This window comes from Carassius gibelio, chromosome A10, assembly GCF_023724105.1.
Source record: "Carassius gibelio isolate Cgi1373 ecotype wild population from Czech Republic chromosome A10, carGib1.2-hapl.c, whole genome shotgun sequence".
Lineage (NCBI taxonomy): Eukaryota > Metazoa > Chordata > Actinopteri > Cypriniformes > Cyprinidae > Carassius > Carassius gibelio.
Genome location: NC_068380.1, coordinates 13009277 through 13031081, shown reverse-complemented (window position 1 = coordinate 13031081; position 21805 = coordinate 13009277). Strand labels below are relative to the sequence as shown.

General features: G+C 36.9%; 2 protein-coding genes across 5 annotated transcripts in view; one reads left to right on the top strand and one right to left on the bottom strand.

The window, feature by feature from the left end:
• The window catches only part of LOC128021219 (cell adhesion molecule 2-like), a 392008-nt gene that overhangs the window by 190339 nt on the left and 179864 nt on the right, over nucleotides 1-21805 (bottom strand). The window lies entirely within an intron of this gene.
• On the top strand, nucleotides 1510-17938 carry LOC128021226 (CD209 antigen-like protein D). Of its 2 annotated transcripts, XM_052608275.1 has the most exons (6): nucleotides 1510-1614; nucleotides 11421-11499; nucleotides 11587-11811; nucleotides 15744-15874; nucleotides 15963-16069; nucleotides 16175-17938. In XM_052608275.1, the coding sequence occupies exons 1-6, from the start codon at nucleotides 1612-1614 to the stop codon at nucleotides 16302-16304; spliced, it is 675 nt and encodes a 224-aa protein (XP_052464235.1). In that variant the 5' UTR covers nucleotides 1510-1611; the 3' UTR covers nucleotides 16305-17938. The 2 variants fall into 2 exon arrangements, with proteins under 2 accessions (XP_052464235.1, XP_052464236.1); XM_052608276.1 differs by lacking the exon at nucleotides 1510-1614 and having other exon boundaries at nucleotides 11330-11499.

The window sequence follows — 21805 nt, the reverse complement described above, 5'->3', positions numbered from 1 at the left end:
CGTAAAGGGTATATATTTATGACTGAGTTAGTTTGGCCTCAAAACATAACAGCCGCAAAGAGTTTAATTGGCAAAAAAACGAATGTCCAATGAATGTCAAACAACCACTGCTCCGCCTCTGCGAAAGCGTGCCCGCCACTGTGAGAAACGCTAGTGAAGGCTCTCCCCTCTAAGAGAGTGAAGTGCAGGCCACAGCAAGTTTGATGATGGAGAGTGGACAGATGGACCAGAGGGAGACCGAAGAAAAAACTGTGTTAGAATAAAGGCACAGCAAAATCCGTTAAATGATGCACATTTATCAACTTACATTTATCAAATACGGTTAGAACATTTATAACAAAACAATTGAGAAGTTGTTGATCCTGGTTTGAATGTAAGCAATAACTGAGAAAATGAAACGTTACATTTTTAACTAAGAAAAACTTGATCCTTTTATTTTCTAGATAAACGGTTTGGAGCAGTGCCAACTGTTTCAATAGCTTTGGCTATTGACCCAAGGCAGAGACTGACACCTTTAGGCTGAAATGTAAATATCTGCAGGAGAAAATAGAAGATTTGACAAAAGAATGAGATTTCCTTAGACAACAGCTGTCAGAAGGTAGTTGTTGTGAAAGTTGTGTGTTGTTTTAGTGATAAAATGTATTAATACTTTTTTTTTCCAGTTATATGGAGTGAAGTTAACCTCTATAACTTACTAAAGTATAACTTACTAAAGTATATGAATATTAACAGTTCTCTCTCTAAATTAAAACCATCAAAATGGACAACATGCCTGTCAAAAATAAAGATAAGACTGCAGACATCACAGACAAAAATAAAAAAAAAAAAAAAAAAAAAAAAAAAATATATATATATATATATATATATATATATATATATATATATATATATATATATATATATATATATATATATATATATCAAAATCTCTCAAGAGTATTCAAAAAGTGACCCCTCTGATTCTGAATCTTCTGACACTTCTTACTCAGTCATGTCGCTCACACTCTTCAAGGGAGAAGAAGAAAAGAAAGAAAGCAAAGAAAGTAAAGAAAAAGAAAAAAAAAATGAAGAAAAACAAGCAGATGAGTAAATTGTATCAAAGGGGTAGGTTGTACACATTATAATATATATATATATATATATATATATATATATATATATATATATATATATATATATATATAGGAATGTGAAACTTTGTTTATGTGTTGTGTGGTTTACAATTAAATAATCCTTGACACATGAATGGCTTCTTAATGTGATCACTACAAAGCTAACAACTGCAGAAATATCTTACTTTTTGAAAATTTTAAAATAGATATATTTTTTACTGTCTATTTTAGTTACTGAACCATGGCAGGTGGTAAAGCGATATGAATCAGTCCTCGAGATTTTCAAAAGAGGAAGCAACATGGCAGATGCATTCAAAAAAGTATGGTGTGGACCGGAACACACTTGTGCAGAGTGCAGCTATTGCAACACCAGAGAAATATGAGGAAATCAATGACAAACATGGAAAGGGAGAGAAATGATCAAACATAGCCCAGAAATGTCAAGACACAATTATAGCCAATGAGAACATTGCAAACAAGATACAAGCGATGAAAACTGATGGTAAGTTGCTTCCAATAATAATAATAATAATAATTTCCATGTAAAAATTTATAAAATAAATACAAAAAAGAAAAAAAAAGACAAAGAAAATTCAAAGAAGAGCTTTAAAACATAAAAAATATAATTTATTTCCCCCTGTTTAATTCCAGTAATGTATCTTTCCTTGTTAAGGCCTGAAATTCAGCATCGGGTTAGTTCAGTCAGGCCAAGTTAGTCAGGATTGCATCAGCCGACAGTCAACTGTTCCTGACGTGTAAAAATCCAGTCTTGACACCTATCACATGCGGTTTAATTTAAATTCCCATTCTTGAGCATCTCTTCCATCGCATCGCTGCTTGCAATTAACTCTAACTATGAATGGCTTTAAGGTTCAGTAAAATCAATAAAGACTGCTTTGTAACGAACCTATGAATGCTAGTAACACACCAATTAATGTCAAATAGATTGCACTTTACAATAAGTTTCACAAATTCCATTAATAAATGTTTTGTTAATGGTAAGTGATGTTAATAAAGGGTCTACAAATGCTAGTAACATCAATTAATGTTAAATAGATTACACTTTACAATAAGGTTCACAAATTTCATTAATAAATGCTTGTTGAGCGCAAGTAATGATAATAAAGCACATATAAACACAAACAACATATCTGTTCATGTTCTGATGGTTTACACTTCAGAATTATGTTTACAGCCAAAATCAATGCCTTATTATTAAATAATACTGACAAGCTACACAATGGCATTTCTACTTCTAGGGTAAGATGGTGAGTTAGAAATATTCACCCTTAGTGTGTCAACTGCTAAGTAAACTAATGTGAAAATGTAGAGTAAGTTATCCTTAAAACATTAAGGCTATTTACAGGCATTAGTTCATGTTAGCTAATGCATTAATGGGTAGCACTTTATTTTACAGTCCTGTTCCTCATGTACATACTATGTACTTATTATAGTAATTACAATAACTATGTAATAACTAGGTACTAACCCTGAACCTACCCCTAAACCTAACCCTACCCCATGTAGTTAGCTTGTGTTACCAGAACTTTCTTAGATAAATACACTGTAAATACACTATAAGTACATGTTAGTACACGTACTGTAAAATAAAGTGCAACCCATTAATGTTAACTAATTGCACTGTTAATGTGAATAAAAGCATTAATTTATGTGAGAGTTAATGTTAACAAAGATTAACTAATGCTCAACAGAGGTGTTGTTCATGGTTAGTTCATGCTAACTAATGCTTTAATTTTAACTAATATTAACTAACGTTAATGTGAATTGATGCTCCCTGTAGGCAGTCTCATCATTGTCTCTGATGAGGCCAATCACCATGGTGTCATCTGCAAACTTAATGATGGGTAATCCATGCACAGGCTTGCAGTCATGGGTGTAGACTGAGTAGAGAAATGGGCTCAGCACACAGCCCTGTGGTACGCCGGTGTTGAGTGTGATGGTGGTGGAACAGGTGTTTTTTTAAGAAATTAGGAGTACTTTGCAAATATGTTACACTCACAGAAGATGAAAACTCAGTATTTTAAACAAGTAGTTTGCAGGAAGTGTTGGGTCTTCCGGTAGCAGTTTCCAATTTTTTACATTTATTTTTTTATTTTTATTGTACTTTCTATCAATCTGACTTTACTGAATACAGTGTAAATTGTTTTGTATTAAAGTGTATACCAAATGCATAATGTAAATGTAAATATAAATGCAAAACAGATAGATAATGTGATCTGTTATGTGATGATGACTCCAGACATCAGTAGCTTAATAGCTTCCTTAGGCACAAAAGGTTTTATTGACATGTAAATACTCATTTTATCAATGGTGGAAAAAAGGTGAAGCTTAAGAGATGTCAAAGAGATGAAAATCAATGCTATTGCCAATCCTATAAACAGTCAAGATGTCAGGAAGAGACTCAAAAACAAAGCAGCCCAACACACATGTACTAAATTTCAGAGGTGGGTAGTAAAGAGATACATTTACTTCGTTACATTTACTTGAGTAAATATTTTGGGTAACTAATACTTTTGGAGTATATTTAAAGATGGGTACTTTTACTCTTACTTGAGGACATTTTTTGGGAAAAATCTGTACTTATACTTCATTACTGTGGTGACGCTCCTCTCGTTACTTTATCTTGATGCAATAAATGTTAGAAATGCTTCAGTTTGATCCAAACTGCCATCTACTTTTCTCTGGGCAATGAGCGATGTCTATTCATAAATGATTCATTCTTTTGAGTCAATTCTGTTCAAAGGCTTGATCAAACCTGCTGGCTAACCAGTGAATTGATTCATGAATCAGTTTGAATGATTCGTTCAGTTCCCTCCGCGTGCATGCTGCGCATTTGAAGCGGTTCTCTCAGAGTTGTAACGTTTAAGAACAGAAAGAGCGGTGAAGACTTGGCTTAGATCCCCACTGAATTGAAAGCAAATCTGCAAAGGCTATTATTTGCTAGCGATGAAGATCTGTATTAGATGAACACCACGTGCGCTGTCTACGGTTCAACAGGTATAACTTAGGCTACACTCCATTGAATGCAGATTAATATTTTCTATATTTGATACAATCACACCGGCATGAGAATGATCAGCGAGTCTATCATCAGGTGCTAAATTCAGATCTGCGTCTGCTGGTTGGCGCTGAGCCAGAGACAGATGTGTTTTTACAGCACTGTGCATTATACCCATTCACACAAGATTCTGTTGAGCTTATTAAAGCATTATCCAATCAGAGGTGTTCCAATGAGTCATCACTAAAATCACGGTGCTTCCTTCAGTCGCTCGCTGACTGAAAACCTTTTTCTGGAGAATTATTTTGTCAGAAACAAACAGTGTTGTAGTCGAGTCACCAACTGTTGAGTCCGAGTCAAGTCTCGAGTCCCAGTGTTCGAGTCCGAGTCCAAGTCCGAGTCACCAAAGAAGAGTCCAAATCTAGTCCAAGTTTAGTCACCATTACCAGAATTCGAGTCCGAGTTGAGTCTCGAGTCCCCAGTGCCTACATGTCTACACTCTGGGACCTTCAAAGAACCACTGTCACGATTGCAAAGGGAGTTTATTTACTGATTTGACATATACACTTTGCAACACACTTAGCAACTTGAGTGCATTTGTATGTGTTCAAGTGAATGTGTGTGTGTGACGGCACGCGACTGGTCAGAAAGCACTGTGTAATGTTAGTCTGACATGTTCCTTGTCCACGACACCACAGGATTTTAGGAGTCAAAATTGCATCATCGATCTGACACAGTGACCATTGCATCAGACAACAGTTTTGTAATCTGACATAGTGACTATCGCAACAGACAAAAAAAAAAAAAAATGTAATCTGATCTGACACAGTGATTGGTAAGTTATCAACAGACAAAAAAAAAAAAAAAAAAAATCTGAACCAGACATTAGACATCGTCGACGTCTGATGCCAAATTGTCAAACATTGCCCAACCCTAGCTTCTTCTGTTTATTATCATATATGCATTAGTCAATAATAGTTTTTTTTTTTTTTTTTTTTTTAAGCTAACGTTAGCCAATGGAAAGCATTTTACTTATTTTTCTGGGTGCATCCGTGACAGGTGTCTGTTAAAGTTTGAAGTTGTCCCAGTCTTTTCCTCAATTGTGCGATTACACACGACATTTAGCGCTGCTCTTTCCAGCATTAGATGCAAAATTCGTGTAGGCGAAGTTCATAATCCGGGGCATATCTTTCTGCATTTTCCGAATGTGAACATTTAGCCGCCAGATCTCTACTTATTCTCTTCCTGCACCCCTAACTGTGACAGCCTTGGATGGAAGACCATTGTCTCCCGGGAAAGTAACCCACCTCACCTCTCTCCTTGGTCTCACCACTTACCAGCACGAGGAGAGAATGTGCTTTCACCTTATACAGTCTCCAGAGTTCCCTGTTATCCTCGGTCACCCATGGCTTCTCCAGCATAATCCACACGTTGACTGGTCGACTGGCACTGTTCTAGGTTGGGGTCCCACCTGTCAGACTAAATGCTTGGCCCAGAATCCCCCTGACCTTATTCTCGAGTCCCAAGAAACCATAGATCTGTCTCAAGTCCCTGCTCCATACCACCACCTCAAAGCAGTCTTCAGTAAAAGGAAGGCCACCTCCTTACCACCTCATCGGCCTTATGACTGCGCTATTGAGCTACTCCCGGGTACCTGTCCCCCCAGAGGTCGTATATTCTCTTTGTCTCCCCCTGAACGAACTGCTATGGACAGATACATTAATGAAGCTCTTGTGGCAGGCATCATCCAACCATCCACTTCCCCTGCTGGAGCTGGATTCTTTTTTGTTGGGAAAAAGGATGGCGGACTTCGACCATGTATTGATTACAGGGGCCTAAATAAGATAACCATTCGAAACCGCTATCCCTTGCCACTAATGACAACTGCATTTGAAATGCTGCAAGAAGCCTCCATCTTCACTAAGCTTGACTTGCGCAATGCCTACCATCTTGTTCGCATTAGGCAAGGAGATGAGTGGAAAACTGCCTTCAACACGCCCACTGGGCACTATGAATATTTAGTTATGCCCTTTGGCCTCACTAATGCTCCCGCAGTATTTCAAGCTCTCATCAATGATGTTCTCAGAGACATGTTAAACCAATTTGTTTTTGTTTATTTAGACGATATCCTCATCTTCTCAAGTTCCCTCCAAGAGCATGTAAAACACGTCAGTAAGGTTCTGAGACGCCTTCTTGATAACCATCTTTATGTTAAACCTGAGAAATGTGAGTTTCATGTGACCAAGGTTCAGTTCCTGGGGTTCATCATCAAGCCTGGCCAAATACAAATGGATCCTCAAAAGGTTCAAGCTGTTGTGGATTGGCCCTCCCCCTCATCTGTAAAAGAGGTACAGCGTTTCCTTGGCTTTGCCAATTTTTATCGCAAATTCATCCGGAACTTCAGTACTGTGGCGGCTCCTTTATCTGCTCTCACCAAGGGGAACACAACCAGCTTTTCTTGGGGACCTGAAGCAGAGTTGGCTTTCAACAAACTTAAGAAACATTTCACCTCTGCACCTATTCTCATTCTCCCTAACCCAGATAGACCATTCATCGTGGAAGTCGATGCTTCAGATGTAGGGGTTGGAGCTGTATTATCCCAGAGAGGAGAGGACAACAAGCTGCATCCATGTGCATTCCTTTCCCACCGCCTTACACCTACTGAAAGGAACTATCATGTAGGGGATCGAGAGCTACTGGCCGTCAAGTTAGCGCTTGAAGAGTGGAGACATTGGCTTGAGGGGGCCAAACACCCATTCCAAGTACTGACAGACCACAAAAATCTGGAATATATTCAGCAGGCAAAGCGACTCAACCCCCGCCAGGCACGTTGGTCCTTATTTTTCAATAGATTCCAGTTCATCTTGTCCTACCGCCCTGGCTCTAAGAACCTAAAGCCTGATGCTTTGTCCCGAGCATATGTTAAAACTCCACAGGAAGATTGTGTTGCGCCAATTATCCCAAGTTCCAAGATATTAGCCCCTATCAGGTGGAATCTGGAAGATACGGTAAAACAAGCCCAAGCCAGAGAACCAGACCCAGGAGGGGGGCCTACCCACTGTCTGTTTGTCCCTAAAGCTGTCCGCTCTCAGATCCTCCAGTGGGGACACTCCTCTCGTCTCACTTGTCATCCTGGTACCTCACGCACTCTTGAGTTCCTCCAAAGACGATTTTGGTGGCCAACTATCAAGGAGGATGTGACCACATTTGTGAACGCATGTCCCACATGCAACCAAAATAAAATCTCTCACCGCTCTCCTCAAGGGCTATTGCACCCTCTCCCCATACCTCATAGACCTTGGTCCCATCTTTCCATGGATTTTATCACTGGTCTTCCACTATCACAAGGCAACACCACTATCATGGTCATAGTAGATAGATTTTCCAAGGCCGCCAGATTTATTCCTCTGCCTAAACTACCCACCGCAAAACAAACTGCTGAATTGGTCATAAATCATGTGTTCAGAGTCTTTGGAATTCCACAAGACATCGTCTCTGATCGAGGACCCCAGTTTTCCTCCCGATTCTGGCGGGCTTTTTGTCAATCTCTGGGGGCTACAGTGAGCCTGTCTTCTGGGTTTCACCCAGAGTCCAATGGACAAACTGAGCGGCTTAACCAAGATCTTGAGACTACACTGAGATGTATGGCAGCTAACAGTCCTTCCTCTTGGTCTTCATTCATCATGTGGGCAGAATACGCACACAATACCCTTCGCTCCTCTGCAACAGGCATGTCCCCTTTCGAGTGCCAGTTTGGTTACACCCCTCCACTATTCCCTGAACAAGAGGTGGAGGTTGCAGTTCCCTCTGCTCATCAATTTGTTAAACGCTGCCGCCAGACATGGAAAAAAGCCAGACTCAAGCTCCTTAGGACCTCTCAGCAATACCAGCACCAGGCTAATCGCAGACGCAGACCTGCCCCCACTCTGCGCCCTGGCCAAAGAGTCTGGCTCTCCACTAAGAACATTCCCTTGCGTGTGGAGTCCCGCAAACTTTCCCAGAGATTCATTGGCCCCTTCAGGATTGCCAGGAAAGTGAACCCTGTTACCTATCAATTGTACTTGCCTAAGTCTTTGAAAATTAATCCAACTTTTCATGTCTCCCTGTTAAAACCTGTTTTGTCTTCTCCTTTTCTTGCGACAGGAAGACCTCCTCCTCCTCGTATCATCGGGGGCCAGCCAGCTTACACAGTCCACAGAATACTAGATGTCCGTCAAGTACGTGGGTCCCGGCAGTATCTTGTGGACTGGGAAGGCTATGGTCCCGAGGAGCGCTCCTGGGTTCCTGCTAAGGACATCTTAGACCCCAAACTAGTGCAAGAATTTTACGCTCGCAAGACCAGTTGTCCTGGAGGGAACGTCAGGAGCCGTTCCTAGAGGGAGGGGTCCTGTCAGAACCTTTGTTTTGCAATGTGTTATTTTGGCCACTAGAGGTCCCCAATGTGCACTCACGTCAACATTGTGCCTTTTGTAATCAGTGTAATTGTTTTCACATGTTTCTCATTCTGGGCTGCCTATTTAAGCTGATCACTTTCTTTGTATCTTTGCTTGGTTATTATTGTTCCTAAGCAAGTTGCTGCCGTAAGTCTGCTCTAGTTCTAAGATCTATTCTTTGAAAGTATTTTTGAATTGTTTTCCTGTTAATAGTTTTTGCAGTTTTTTCTCTGAGTTTTTGTTTTGGAGACTATTTTACTATTTTTGACCCATTCTGGTCTGAGGTTTTTCCTGTTTTGTAACCTAACTCTATACAAAGGATATTTTGTTCCCTTTTGCTGTTTTTGTTGAATAAACTCTTCTGAGTTAAGTTTACAAGGCGTCTGACTATTGGGTTCAACTACCTCCTGTGGCTCAGCGGTAGAAATTAAGACTCTGGCATCAGAGACCCAAGTTCGAGCCCCGGTCCTGACATTATATATATATATATATATATATATATATATATATATATATATATATATATATATATATATAAATAAAAATAGACTCAGTATATATGACCCAAAGTAACTAGTAACCAGTGTTAATTTCATTGACTAAATATTTTCGTCATTATTTTCGTCACGAATATATTTTTGCGGACGAAAACGAAACGAAAACTAAAATAGAAGGCACTGATGGAGACTAAAACTATGACTAAATTGATTGACATTATCGTCAACGAATTAAGGACGAGACGAAAATAGACTGTGACGAAAATCAAATCAGCAGATGGGAGAGATGCGAGGAATGAACAAAAGAACCTGCAAAACGGAACAGGCGAGACTGCATGAGAGAAGAGAACCAATCAGAGCTTGACTTATTGAGACGTGAAGCGAAGGTTTTCAGTTTTTAAATGAGCTCCCGGGAAGTCGGCATTCGAAGAAGTGATGTCTAAAAGAGCGACAAAATGTCCACAGCTCACTTCACGTTTGACGACGAACAAAACAAAACAAAGTGTAAAGCACGCAGAGCGCTCATTCGTGGCAAGAACACAACCAATTTGAAAAGACATTTACTGACGAGCCACCTGGACATTTTCTCAAATGTAATTTCACAACGATGTTCTTTTGTTTATTGAGCTAAGCAAAATTGGAAGACTGCAGTGCGTAGATGTTGTAGCATTAAATATTATGAACTGAAAAGTATTGTAAAATAGCCCCTTCTTCAAATTAGATGAGAGCACAATACTAATACGTAATATCATGATAAATACATTTGATTAATACTAATGTTTAGTATATTTTATAATGTTCTACTTGTTGACAATATCACAAATATTTCTATATTAGTCATGTGAAACATGAATGTTCACATCCTATCATTATACATACAAATCTAGCAATATTGTAGTATTTAAAACATACAATATTGCTAGACAAATGAATACCTTATAAAATCTTGTTACTTTTTTTATCCACCTAGCTGCCAACTTATTAAATATTTACTTTAAATGTATGCACTTATTGTTCAGCTCAGCTGTAAGCTTTAAGGTCCTGGACCTAACTTTATTTTTCTTTTATTGATGGTCAATTGGCAGCTAGTTATTGTTTACATTATCATGACAGTGTTTGTTGCTGCATAAAAGCTTTTGAATCGAAATAAAGACACAGTTGTGTTGAAATAAAGTTGAATTTGTGTTTTATATATTTTGGTTAAGTTTGTTTCCTATACCAGCTGTAAAAAATTGTCTAGTAAATCTGTTATTGATTTTAGTCTTATTTTAGTCGACTAAAATACCAAGCAATTTTAGTCGACTAAAATAAGACTAAAATTAAAACAAATCAGATGACTAAAACTTGACTAAAACTAAAAAGAATTATAGTCAAAAGACTAAGACTAAAACTAAATTAAAATTTCGTGTCAAAATTAACACTGCTAGTAACTAACTACTTGAGTAGATTTTTTATCCGATACTTTTTTACTCTTACTCAAGTAACTATTCAGACTAGTACTTTTACCTTTACTTGAGTACAGTTTTTTGGTACTCTACCCACCTCTGCTGAGTTTATTATAACAGCTACTAACACATTTTAGTCAGGTTATAGTGTTTAAGGGCCTTGTGACATGATCGTGCAAATATGCTGTTATGCAATAACGACATCTCATGTGGAGAAATAGTGAGAGAATACATTTAACAGTTTCACTTCTTCTTAAGTGTTTTTTTGCACAGCATGTCCAACGCTTATCTTAAAGACACACTATATGTGATTTCATCCACATTCAAATATTTTACCCCTAAAGAAATGAAGAGTACTTTGAAAATATGTTACACTCACGGAAGATGACAACTCATATCAGTATTTTAATCAAGTAGTTTATAGGGATGTCTGGCTTGTCTCAACCCATGGCAGGAAATGCTCTTTTTTTTCAACATTTCTTCTTATTCCGCTGATAATTTATTTTGTGATTATAAATAATAATATATAAATATATAAAAATGAGAAGTAACTTAATTTATACAGTTGTTCATCGGTAGTGTGTTACAGTGTGACTTGTGACATTGATAACATTTGTAGCATCAGCATCTGAGTGCTTATTTATTTTATCAAAAGCAACTAGCTCCCAACCAATCAGTTTTTTTTTTTTTTATGTATACAAAGATTGTAATTGAAGTGAAGGAGCACAGTTACATAAAGTTCATTATGAAATCAGTACAAGGGAAAAGCTTACACAATAGGTGTCTGACAAGGATATCACATGTTCATAACCACAGTGGTGCCTTATAAAAGTAAAGGCTCAAAGATGAACTTCAGAGCAGTGCAGCCCACTTTTAGCAGCAACCTCTAATAATCTCACATTTACCTCCATCAGACTGAATACATCTTGAAGATGAACATCTACGCTAATGCAGATCCTGTAAACCTTCATAATGTCAGGACACAACACACAGGTAATGAGACTCATTTTATTATAAAACCATACACATATTTGTCCCACACATTTGAGTTATATGAGTTTATGAAACATTTATCTTCAGGAGGTGACTGTGTGAAGATCAGAAGATACAGAGCAGGTCTAGTGTGTTTGGTGCTGCTGTGTGTTCTTCTGCTGACTGGAGTAATATTTCTGTGTGTCCACATCCATACAAAGAACACAAACTACACAGAAGGAAAAGACCAGCTACTAACCAAGATTACCCAGCTGACGAAAGAGAGAGATGGATTATTATCAAGTACATGTGACCAGATTAACCTTTTCAGTGGTGAGTTTAAAATATTCTAGCAGTCCCCTCAGAGAGAGTATTTTTTTTAAGCCGACCATTATTTTAGAACTTTCCCCTTACTATTTCCATGGCGACGCATCAGGCTTGTCACGTGACACATCGTGTCTACAATGACACTGTTTGACAGATGGAGAGTTTTATTTCGTTTTTTATTTTTTTATTTATAATATTCACAAACTTGCTTACCATGACATGAACAATCTACTATCCCGATTCATAAATGTGTAAAGGAGTGCTTTTTGTCATTTAAAAACCTTTCTAAATGATCGTAATCATGATCTGTAATGTGAGTTGGGCGTCGCCATGTTTGTTCGCGCTGCAGTTCAGAGAGTCCTGTCAGTCGGATTTACAGCATTTTAATTAATCAATCTCGCCCTAAATACAAGTAATAAAGTGGCGGGTGAACTGGGTGAATAATAGAGTGAACTTTATAGTTACTTACACTATGTGTATCTGATAAGGGTGTACCAGACTAAGGATTTTCATAACTAAATCAGAATTTTCTAATCTTGCCAATATTCGACTGATAGTTGAATCATATGATTGGGGGCGGTGCAAAATACATTAACAAGAGTCAAGTCAGACATTTGACTAACATTATTAATGATGTTAACACACAGGAAACATGTGTAACGAACACCATGCGGGATAAATAAAATTGTATGTTTTGATTAACAGATAGCTAACAATTAATGTAGACAAAACTATAACAACATTTTTTTTTTTAAATAGTGCTCTCATTATAACGTTAGCCTAAAATGTTAGCATGTTCTGCATTTCTGTTTTGAGCTGCGCGCGCTGAAGATGACCAGTAGAGTGACGTATTTGACATCAAGTTTTTAATCAGTGGGATTCAACTCATAATTTAATATAGAATATGCTTTGTTACTTATACAACATAACATTAATATTAAGACTTAAAGACTATTAAGACTATGAACATATCTGCGGGGCTCTGAATGCGAACTCCTTTTGTGGATGCGTTCTTCACTAAACAATGTGCAGAAATACTGCAGCTAAACTTTAATTATTCATAGCGTTTTAGTATAATGGTCTTCTCATTATAATAATATGTATATAACAGTCCCAGTCATAGTTATTAATATTCTGCATTGTCGTTTGACCTGCTCGCGCTGTGTGCTGAACAGAGATCACCGTAGTACTACAGTGAAGCGCTTGACTTAAAAACAAAATGCATCTTTTATCAGGTAAATAATATATCCACGAATATACACCGGCTGAAATGTTTTGTAATCACTTGCACCTTACTTGTTCTAAATAATCCAGTCTCTGCCTGTGTCAGTTTGAGTCTTGGTAAAGTTTGAAATCCCTGCCACCTAGGTGCTTCTCTGTCGGTCACGGATTATGGAAAATTAAACATTAATCTATAGGGGTGGTTAGATTAATTCACGCACTTTAAAATATTAATTTTAAACTTCTTTCATATCAGATTCTTACAGCTTTAACATAATAGGCTGTATATTAACTTATTGGGATTAAACCGGTAGTTCTATGTGAAATCAGACATTTGAGCTCCCCCATATAGTAAAAATGGCATAATCAATAACACCCTGCGAATATTTGACTGTTAGATTGGTAGTCGAATCAGGCTCCTCGAATCAAAGCATTGATTCGTCAACTATTCTGGGTCACCCCTAGTATCTGATATAAATACAAAAAACATCTGCAAATTAAATTTGAATGGATTGTTATTGTTGCTTCCATAGACAAATGTGTGTATTTTTCAAATTCTAAGGGCTCTATAATACACCCAGCACAAGGCGCATCACAAGTGTGTTTGCTAGTTTCAGTCCAGCGCTGTACACATTTTCCCATCCAGTGCCACGTCGTTTAATTAACAAATGCATTTGTGCCCATTTTTGCGCCCATGGGCGTGCTGGTCTAATAAAGAGGTTTGTTCAGGTGCATTGCAGGCGTATTGCTATTTTAAAGGTAAAATTTGTAAGATATTTGCAGTAAAATATCCAAAAAACATTAGGATAGAGTTATATATTTTGTCCAGCTGATTACTAACAATATCTCTAATGTTTTCAACTACTTGTAAATTATGAGAAAATTCCCATTCTAAACAGTGACACGGGAAGTAGTGTCTAGCGTCCAGCAAACCACTAGCTTGCTTCAAGCAGTTCCTTATTTACTTCTTCTTGCATGTTTTTGTGAATTATGTTACTTATTTATGGAACATAATTACTTTTTACCGTATGCCGCTGGTTCTGTCGACAAGGACAGCTCCCGTAAACGTCAGCGTATAAGCCAACCAAACGAACCAAGAATAGTTTTGGACAAGAGGAGAGAAAGAACGCGGATTAATATCGGTGTTGCATTTTCTAGATGGTAGAGAGCTTTGCGACAAACTTCTAGAAAGAACTAGAAAGAGATGCCGATCTCGCTTGTGTTTTACTCCACAGATGAGATGTTTTAATTCGTATATTTACAGAAAATGTATGCTGTTTTAAACAATCAACAAGATTAGTATAATGGGGCATACACGCCAAACACGGGGGATCGCGTCTCTAGAACCTCGCCAGGAGGCGTCTGATCCATAGACTGATCGCGTCTTTGCATTGACTTTGTATGTAATCTAATCCCACAAATCTTTGAACAAATCGTTTGAAAATTATGACATGAAACATAACATTTATAAAACTTTACCACATGCGTTAACCCTTATGTGTTGTTCAGGACGTTTTCGTCCACTAGGGGGTAAAGTTGAGTCTTATTTGTGTTTGAGCTAATGGAATTTTTTTTGGTGACAAATCTTATTTTGACCCATATTTTGGGGAAATGCTTTGACATTTTTCAAAAACTCAATGGTACACTGTGAACAAATTCACTACCATTTCGTTATGTTTTTGGATGAAAACATCCACTAAATTAAACTGCTGTAAAAATGTATCGGATATATATATATTTTTTTGCATTAATCTATTAAATCAACCTCAGTCCTGATCAAAACTACCAAATGTTTTTTTTTTTAAAATCCAAGATTTTAACTCTTTAATTAACAAGTTCATAAATTATGTCACTGATTTAAAAAAAAAAAAAAAAAAAAAAAAACACAAAATTACATATTTTCAATATAAAAAGTGATTGTGGACTGGATATTTTTGTTACATTTTATCACAGTTTTGGGCATGTCAAGATTAGTAACAAGATTGGCTTTGATGCATTGTTAGTTTTTGTGCAGCATTAGATTTAAACAAAAAAATCTCCCTCATTTGTTGTTGGTGGCTGTTTTTGCCCCTTTACTTCCATTATAACAACATTTTTTGATTGCAATGCCATGACACCATATAATCATGTATTCTTGATTGTTTGTGGTTTTCCCTTTTGGGAAGAGGTAAAATTTGTTATTTTTAATCAAACGTTTTTCCTTTGTTAAAATAGCAAAAGTGGATGTGGACACGCCCAGAGTGCACCTGCCCCGTGTGCTTTACACTTTGCATTTAGTTTGTTAAAAAGGGGCCCTAAATGTATTGTTTTACCAGTATTTATGTGTAATTAATTGTCTGAATTCTAGGACATGCATTATGTGGTTAATAACACAACATATAGTTTTGATAATATGATAAGAGCAATTCATGTCTTTCTCTCTGGCTCAGCGTCAGCCAACGTGCGAAACTACTGTTTGAATTTGGCAGTTATTTGACGTCACCAAACTTTCTAAATACTATATTTGGGACCATACACCCAGGGGCATGAAAATAAGAATCCCATATGTGGGACCATACCGTTCAAAGAATTCAACAAATAGACTGAGCAAAATGAACTGTTTAAAAGTATTCATGAAAAAGTGTAATTATGAACTATATTAAGACTAAAACAACCACTTATTGGGAGATCAGTGTGATGTGAATAAAGTGCTAAAGTTCAACTGGTTGTGTTTACAGATGGATGGATTAACTATCATAACTGTAGTCTTTACTTCATTTCCTCACTGAAGAAGACCTGGTCTGAGAGCAGAAGATTCTGTACAGAGAGAGGAGCAGATCTGATCGTCATAAACAACAAAGAGGAACAAGTGAGTTAAATTTATTTTGTAACTATAGTCGATATGAAGAAAAACGTTATTACTTTATCATAAATATGTGATTGTCTCATTTTCTCAGGATTTTGTGAAGAACATATCTGCTAACTATGATGTCTGGATTGGTCTGACTGACAGTGAAGTGGAGGGCACATGGAAATGGGTTGATGGCAGCACACTGAACCCTAGGTGAGAAATCACTGAATTGACCTGATTATTTTCTAATAAATGATTCTCTCAGTCAGTATTCAATCAACCAGAAAGCAAAACTGAACATCTTTCGCTGATCTGTAGTTTCAGGTTTTGGAATGATAAAGAACCCGATGGACAAAGAAAAGAGAACTGTGCTCGATATTATTCACCAGGATTGGCTGATTATTCATGTAGTGATCTTGGTCAATGGATCTGTGAAAAGGGCAGTTAAAAATAAGTCATAGGGTTACATCTTTCCCCTAGCTGTTTTTAAAGGAACTGCTACTGCTAGAACATAATGATTTTGTTGTTGTTGTTTTGCATACTAGTGTTACAATACCAAAAAGTTCTGTTCTGCTCCTGTCTCATGAGAAACACAGTACACTTAAAGGCAAGTAAATATAAGATTCAGTTTCCTACACTCCAACTCTGTAATACGATCAGAATAGGTACTGTTTGTGTGTGTGTGTGTGTGTGTGTGTTACATCTAAACTTTACAATCAAAATATGAAGTCAACAGTAATTGAAGTTAACCACTGTAGCTGAGCCTCAAGAGGTACAATAAATCAAAGCAGTGAAATCAATCTGAAGATAACCAAACAGAACCAAATATTATTTTGTTTTGCCATATTTTATTATATATCTGAGAATATTTCTGCTATGAAAACAAAACTATCACTGAGACATAGGGGATAAAAGGGGAAAGAGAACAATTTGTTTACTTTGTTTGAGGACAGAGTAATTTGGAGAATGTTCCAAGTTTATTTCCACAGACACATCACACTAAGAGACATCATAGTGACAGATATTGACAGAAACCACTTAATAGTTTCCCTTTTTTATAAAGTATTTTTAGTGAAGCAAGTCAAATGCTTTTCTTAAATGTGCCCTCTGTCAAATATACTGAAATACAAAGTTTTGAAATGTGTTACTAATCATTTACACCAACATGAGATGCAAACTTTTGTCTCAGGAAGCAGCAATTTTTGTTCCTGGTTAGCTTCAAGCTCACAGGATGATCGCAGTTTGAAACTTTTTTTTTAGTCAACATTTCAACTTTTAAGATGACTATATAACAGAGTAGATTATATGCAGATTAGTGTTAGCACGAGGCTAAAGACAAAACCAATTAAACTGACCTTGACTATTACTACTTTACCCAATTTTTATTTCCTGGACCATAAAAAAGACAAGACCTCATCACTGTATGCATGAGGACCCAGAAGCAATGTAAGAATGGTATGCCCTTTCTTTGTTTACAGCCTTTGCTAATGCTAACAAAGGAATTAGTGAGTTCCTGTTAACCTGCATTTAAGCATCTTTTATTAGTTAACAATGTTTCAGCGAAACAAACAATTCTTATATATTTATATATAAATCCTGAATTAAAATCTACATTTAAACCATGTGGGACCAAAGTTTTAAATTTACATACAGTACCCCAGAATGCTTCCTGTTTAAATTAAGTCTCCTATTCTCTCGATTTCTGCTGTATATAAACACAAGGTAATTGGATGGTTAAACTTATTTTGATTTTTTTTTTTTTTTTATATAAATGCTATGATATTGAATTTGTATAGGATACTATTGTGTATGAAGTTTTGTTTTTATTTACTGTAATCCTTTTTTTTTAAATCTTATTCACTCTGATTTTCTTAATGTTATTAACATTTGTGATGTCAATGTAATTATGTCTTTATTTATTTTTATTTTTAAATGTATGTAATTGCTTATTTTTATTTGTCTGGATTGGTCTGACTGCCAGAGATGTGGAGGGCAGATGGAAATGTGTTGATGACAGCCCCACTGAGTGAAAAATGACTGAAATGAACTGATTATTATCTAATAAATAATTCTCACACATTATCATATCACACAGAAAGCAGCATTGAACATCTAATGCTGATCTGTATATTCCTATCGTCTGGTTTTGCAAAGCCCAATAGTATCGAAGGCAAATAAGATTGTGCTCTTACTCATTCATTAGGATGGGCTGATTTTTCATGTCATAGTGTTTTTCAATGGATCTGTGAGAAGAACAGTTTCAAATAAATCATTACATATACTTCAGGGTTCAGAGTCATATGCACCTGCCCCCCACCCCCCAAAAATAAAAAAAATAAATTTAAATGCTTGATTAAGCAGCAATAAAGGAAAACTGCTCAGCAGCATAAAGTAAAAAAATAAAAAAATAATAATATATATATTCTGTCATCATTTAATCACCCCTGACTTGGAACTGGAAGTTAGATATTCTCATTTTTGGTTAAACTGTTGTTTAAGTCAAAAACAAAATCTCCTGAAAAAAATCTCCTGAATTCCTTTAGCTGAGGTCTTTTTAAGAGGCAAGTGTTCAGACGACACAGTCAGGGACAGTTGGAGACATAATAATTGATATTTCTGAAGGTCATTAGAATGAAGAACATGAAAAAGAAGACACTTTTGTATGTGACTTGGCCCTTAACCAGCCTACAGGCGGCTAGTGTCTCATAGCAACTGCAGGTGATACTACGTTTCTCACATTATAAGTCTGTTCTGAGTCTTGAGCATTAAGTTCTAGAAACAAAGAAGAACTAAGATGTATCAGAATCAGTTTCAGCCAATTTTTTTTTAAAACAGGTTTCTTGCATGCATACATCAAAAACACACAGACACCAGAGAAGGTTTTCTGTTAGCATTCTTGTTTTTGCCGCTCATCATATGTGTGAGACACATGATGAAAAACATGCTCATAAAAGCCATTGGAAACTCATCTGGACAATCCACCGGGGAAATATGCCATGGACACACATTTAATGTCTATAGTATAAAGGTAATAGAAGCTAGGCAGTGAGTATTCAGGACCATGTAAATGCCTTCTGAGGCCCTCACCTCACCACTTTATTGATTTACAACATTTTTCAGCCCTTCAGCAACCTTTATTGATTTCTCACTTTGTTACAATGATTGCGTAGTTGTCCTGTACCTGAGCCGAGAGACATTTAGAAGAGAAGTGTTCAGGAATATGGGTGTTCAGACAAAAAAAAAAAAAAAAAAAAAAAAAACTAAACAAAAAAAAAACTTTTAAACTTCACTCAAGAATATTAATTTCATTACTTGAGATATATATATATATATATATATATATATATATATATATATAGTTTAATTCATTCAAATAAATAAATAATAAAACATGTACAATCTTTGTTTCAGAAACACTAAAATTTAAATGTAATTTTTTTTTATGAACTACATATGTTTAATAAAATAACAAAAATATGTTGTGGTGGTAAATTTATTTATCTATATTTGCATCAGCCTCTGAAAACTTGACAAGTCAGAATCTGAACTCCTCCCCTGATCTATGCGGTTGAAAAAAAAAAAGTCAATGTCGAGCCCTGACAAGGTCGCCGCAATCACCGTGTGCGTTCCTCTGGTATTCTGTGTAATCGTCTTAACCTGAAACAATTTCCGACAATAACATGCGACCATAAGCCAACACCATTAGCGATAATGAGACATTTATTCAAATGTGATTGCATGACTCTCCAACCTAATCTGGGTTAAATACAAACACGCATTAAAAGGCCCTGAAGCGGCTTTGTTTGAACGAGATTGTGACTAGGGTGACAGAGTGTGTTGGGTTAATTACGGCCATCGTCCACTATTAGCTGTGACGAGGCCACATTCCACCAGTCTGTTCCAATAACTTTCGGCCGCCGGTGTAATGAATTGCAATTCAGAACGGAGAGGAAGCTGTGTATCAAAAACAATTAGACTCGATCATACTGACTCATCATCACCCTAATTATCTCTATTTACATCCTGATTAAATACCTATCTGCTATGATAAGATGCCACACTGTATTAACTTGAGAGAATCTGCAATGTGCAGTTTAAGACAGATGAGGATGGCGAGATAAAGAGACAAATAAAGAAATATCGGGAGGATAAAATAACCGTGCAACACCAGGGCAGTTTTACAGGGCCTTTCCAGACCATGTTGACAATTACTGACAACTAAATCACAGCCTGACAACAGGAAATCCTCTTGCCAGATCATTCCGTGTAACACCTCATGATTTGAGACGGCCCGGTCACTTTGTGTCATTCAATGACTGTCAAGTTCAGACCAAGCAGCCACAGAAATTGCTAGCGAAGAAATGTGCATGGGCAGAAAAAAACAGGATATGCTGCTCAAAGAGAAGAAAAACTTGATTCCATCAGAGAGAGAAGAGATAAATGGATTCTATGTAAAGGTTGTCGAGAGAAAGAGAGAGAGACAGCACGCGTGTGAGACAGACTGAGCGAGAGAAACAGGAAACGCCTCTCAACTCTGTGATTTAACGGTCCGGAGAGCCCTGCCCGGGAGCAGACGGGGAAACAGTTGGCATGCCTCTCATTATGGTGTCATGCCAGTGTCCCTCTCTCTCTCTCTTTGCCACCTGTCCTGCATACCTAATGCCACCCTGGCAGTTTGCCACCGCTATTGGCTGACATCATCAAAGAGAGCGAAGGTGGGGCGTCACCGCAGACTGGCAGCGAAGAGATGGGAAGTTGTCTACTGCCATATGTTTTTGCCCTTCCAAACCACCGGTCCTTACTGCCACTTTTTTATTTATTTATTATTATTTATTTTTTTACGTTTAATTAACCCATCTATGTGGTCCCTCTTATGGGCCAAGTGCTTGATCCAGACAGAAGCTGAGGGTCTTTAGAAGTGCTAAGCATTTGTGAGATCACAGAAAAGCAGTCTGTAATCACATCGTCTTCACAGAATGCTCAACACAGTGTCTGACAAAACTGTTGGACAGCATCAAACCCCCAACAGCTTGACATGGAGACAGTACCTTCTTCACAATGTGCAATTATATTTAGGGTTGGGAATCAAGGACTGATTCAGTTTTAAATAAATAAATAGTAGAACCGAATGATGTTCTGTACAGCAAATTCATGAATGGTTCTTTAGCGAACTGAAACATACAAGCATGACTAGTGAAGTTTGACTTTTATGAGTGATTCTTTTTAGTGAATCAAAAACTGAGGAAGCCTGATTCCCATTTGAATAACTCTCATGAGCAGTTGCTTTTAGTGAATCAGACAACATAGATATTGGTCAGTGAAGTCTGATTCCTGAGCGAATGATTCTTACAATGTCTCTTTTTAGCGAATCATAAATATTCAGAGAAACAAGTTAAGTTTAAATCATAAGCTAAAGACTCTTATAAGCATTTTCTTTTCAGTGAATCAAAAGCATACATGAATACTGACACCCAAGTCGATGACTTTTATGAATGTGTTCTTTATAATGCCTCAAAACCATGCAGGACGTCAAATTCCCGAGTGAATAACTCTTATGAGTGGTTCTTTTTAGTGAATCATAAACATGCAATGAGTCTGATTCCCAGGTGAATGACTCTTACAAGTGATAGCTTTTAGTGAATAAAAAAAAAAAGAGCTTGACCAGTGAAGTCTGATTCCTGAGCTAATGACTTTTACAAATGGTTATTTTGACTGAAAAATAAATATTCAGCACAACCAGTGAAGTGACTCTTACAAGTGATGTTTAATTATTGAACAAAAGGCTTCTATTAATGATTCATCTAAGCAAATCAAAAACAGTTCAGTCATGCTGTGATTTTGAGTCACTAAATATAACCGCTTATAAGAGATTAGCTTGGAAACTGGGTTTCACTGATAAAATTTATTCAGAAGCAATCAGAGTAGTTTGATTACCAGGCAAAGGACTAT

Excerpts from the sequence above, each read along its gene's own strand:
- LOC128021226 (XM_052608275.1), top strand. Across the intron at positions 11,812-15,743 it reads CCAGATTAACCTTTTCAGTG|ATGGATGGATTAACTATCAT; the intron begins GTGAGTTTAAAA and ends TTGTGTTTACAG. Across the intron at positions 16,070-16,174 it reads GGCAGCACACTGAACCCTAG|TTTCAGGTTTTGGAATGATA; the intron begins GTGAGAAATCAC and ends GCTGATCTGTAG.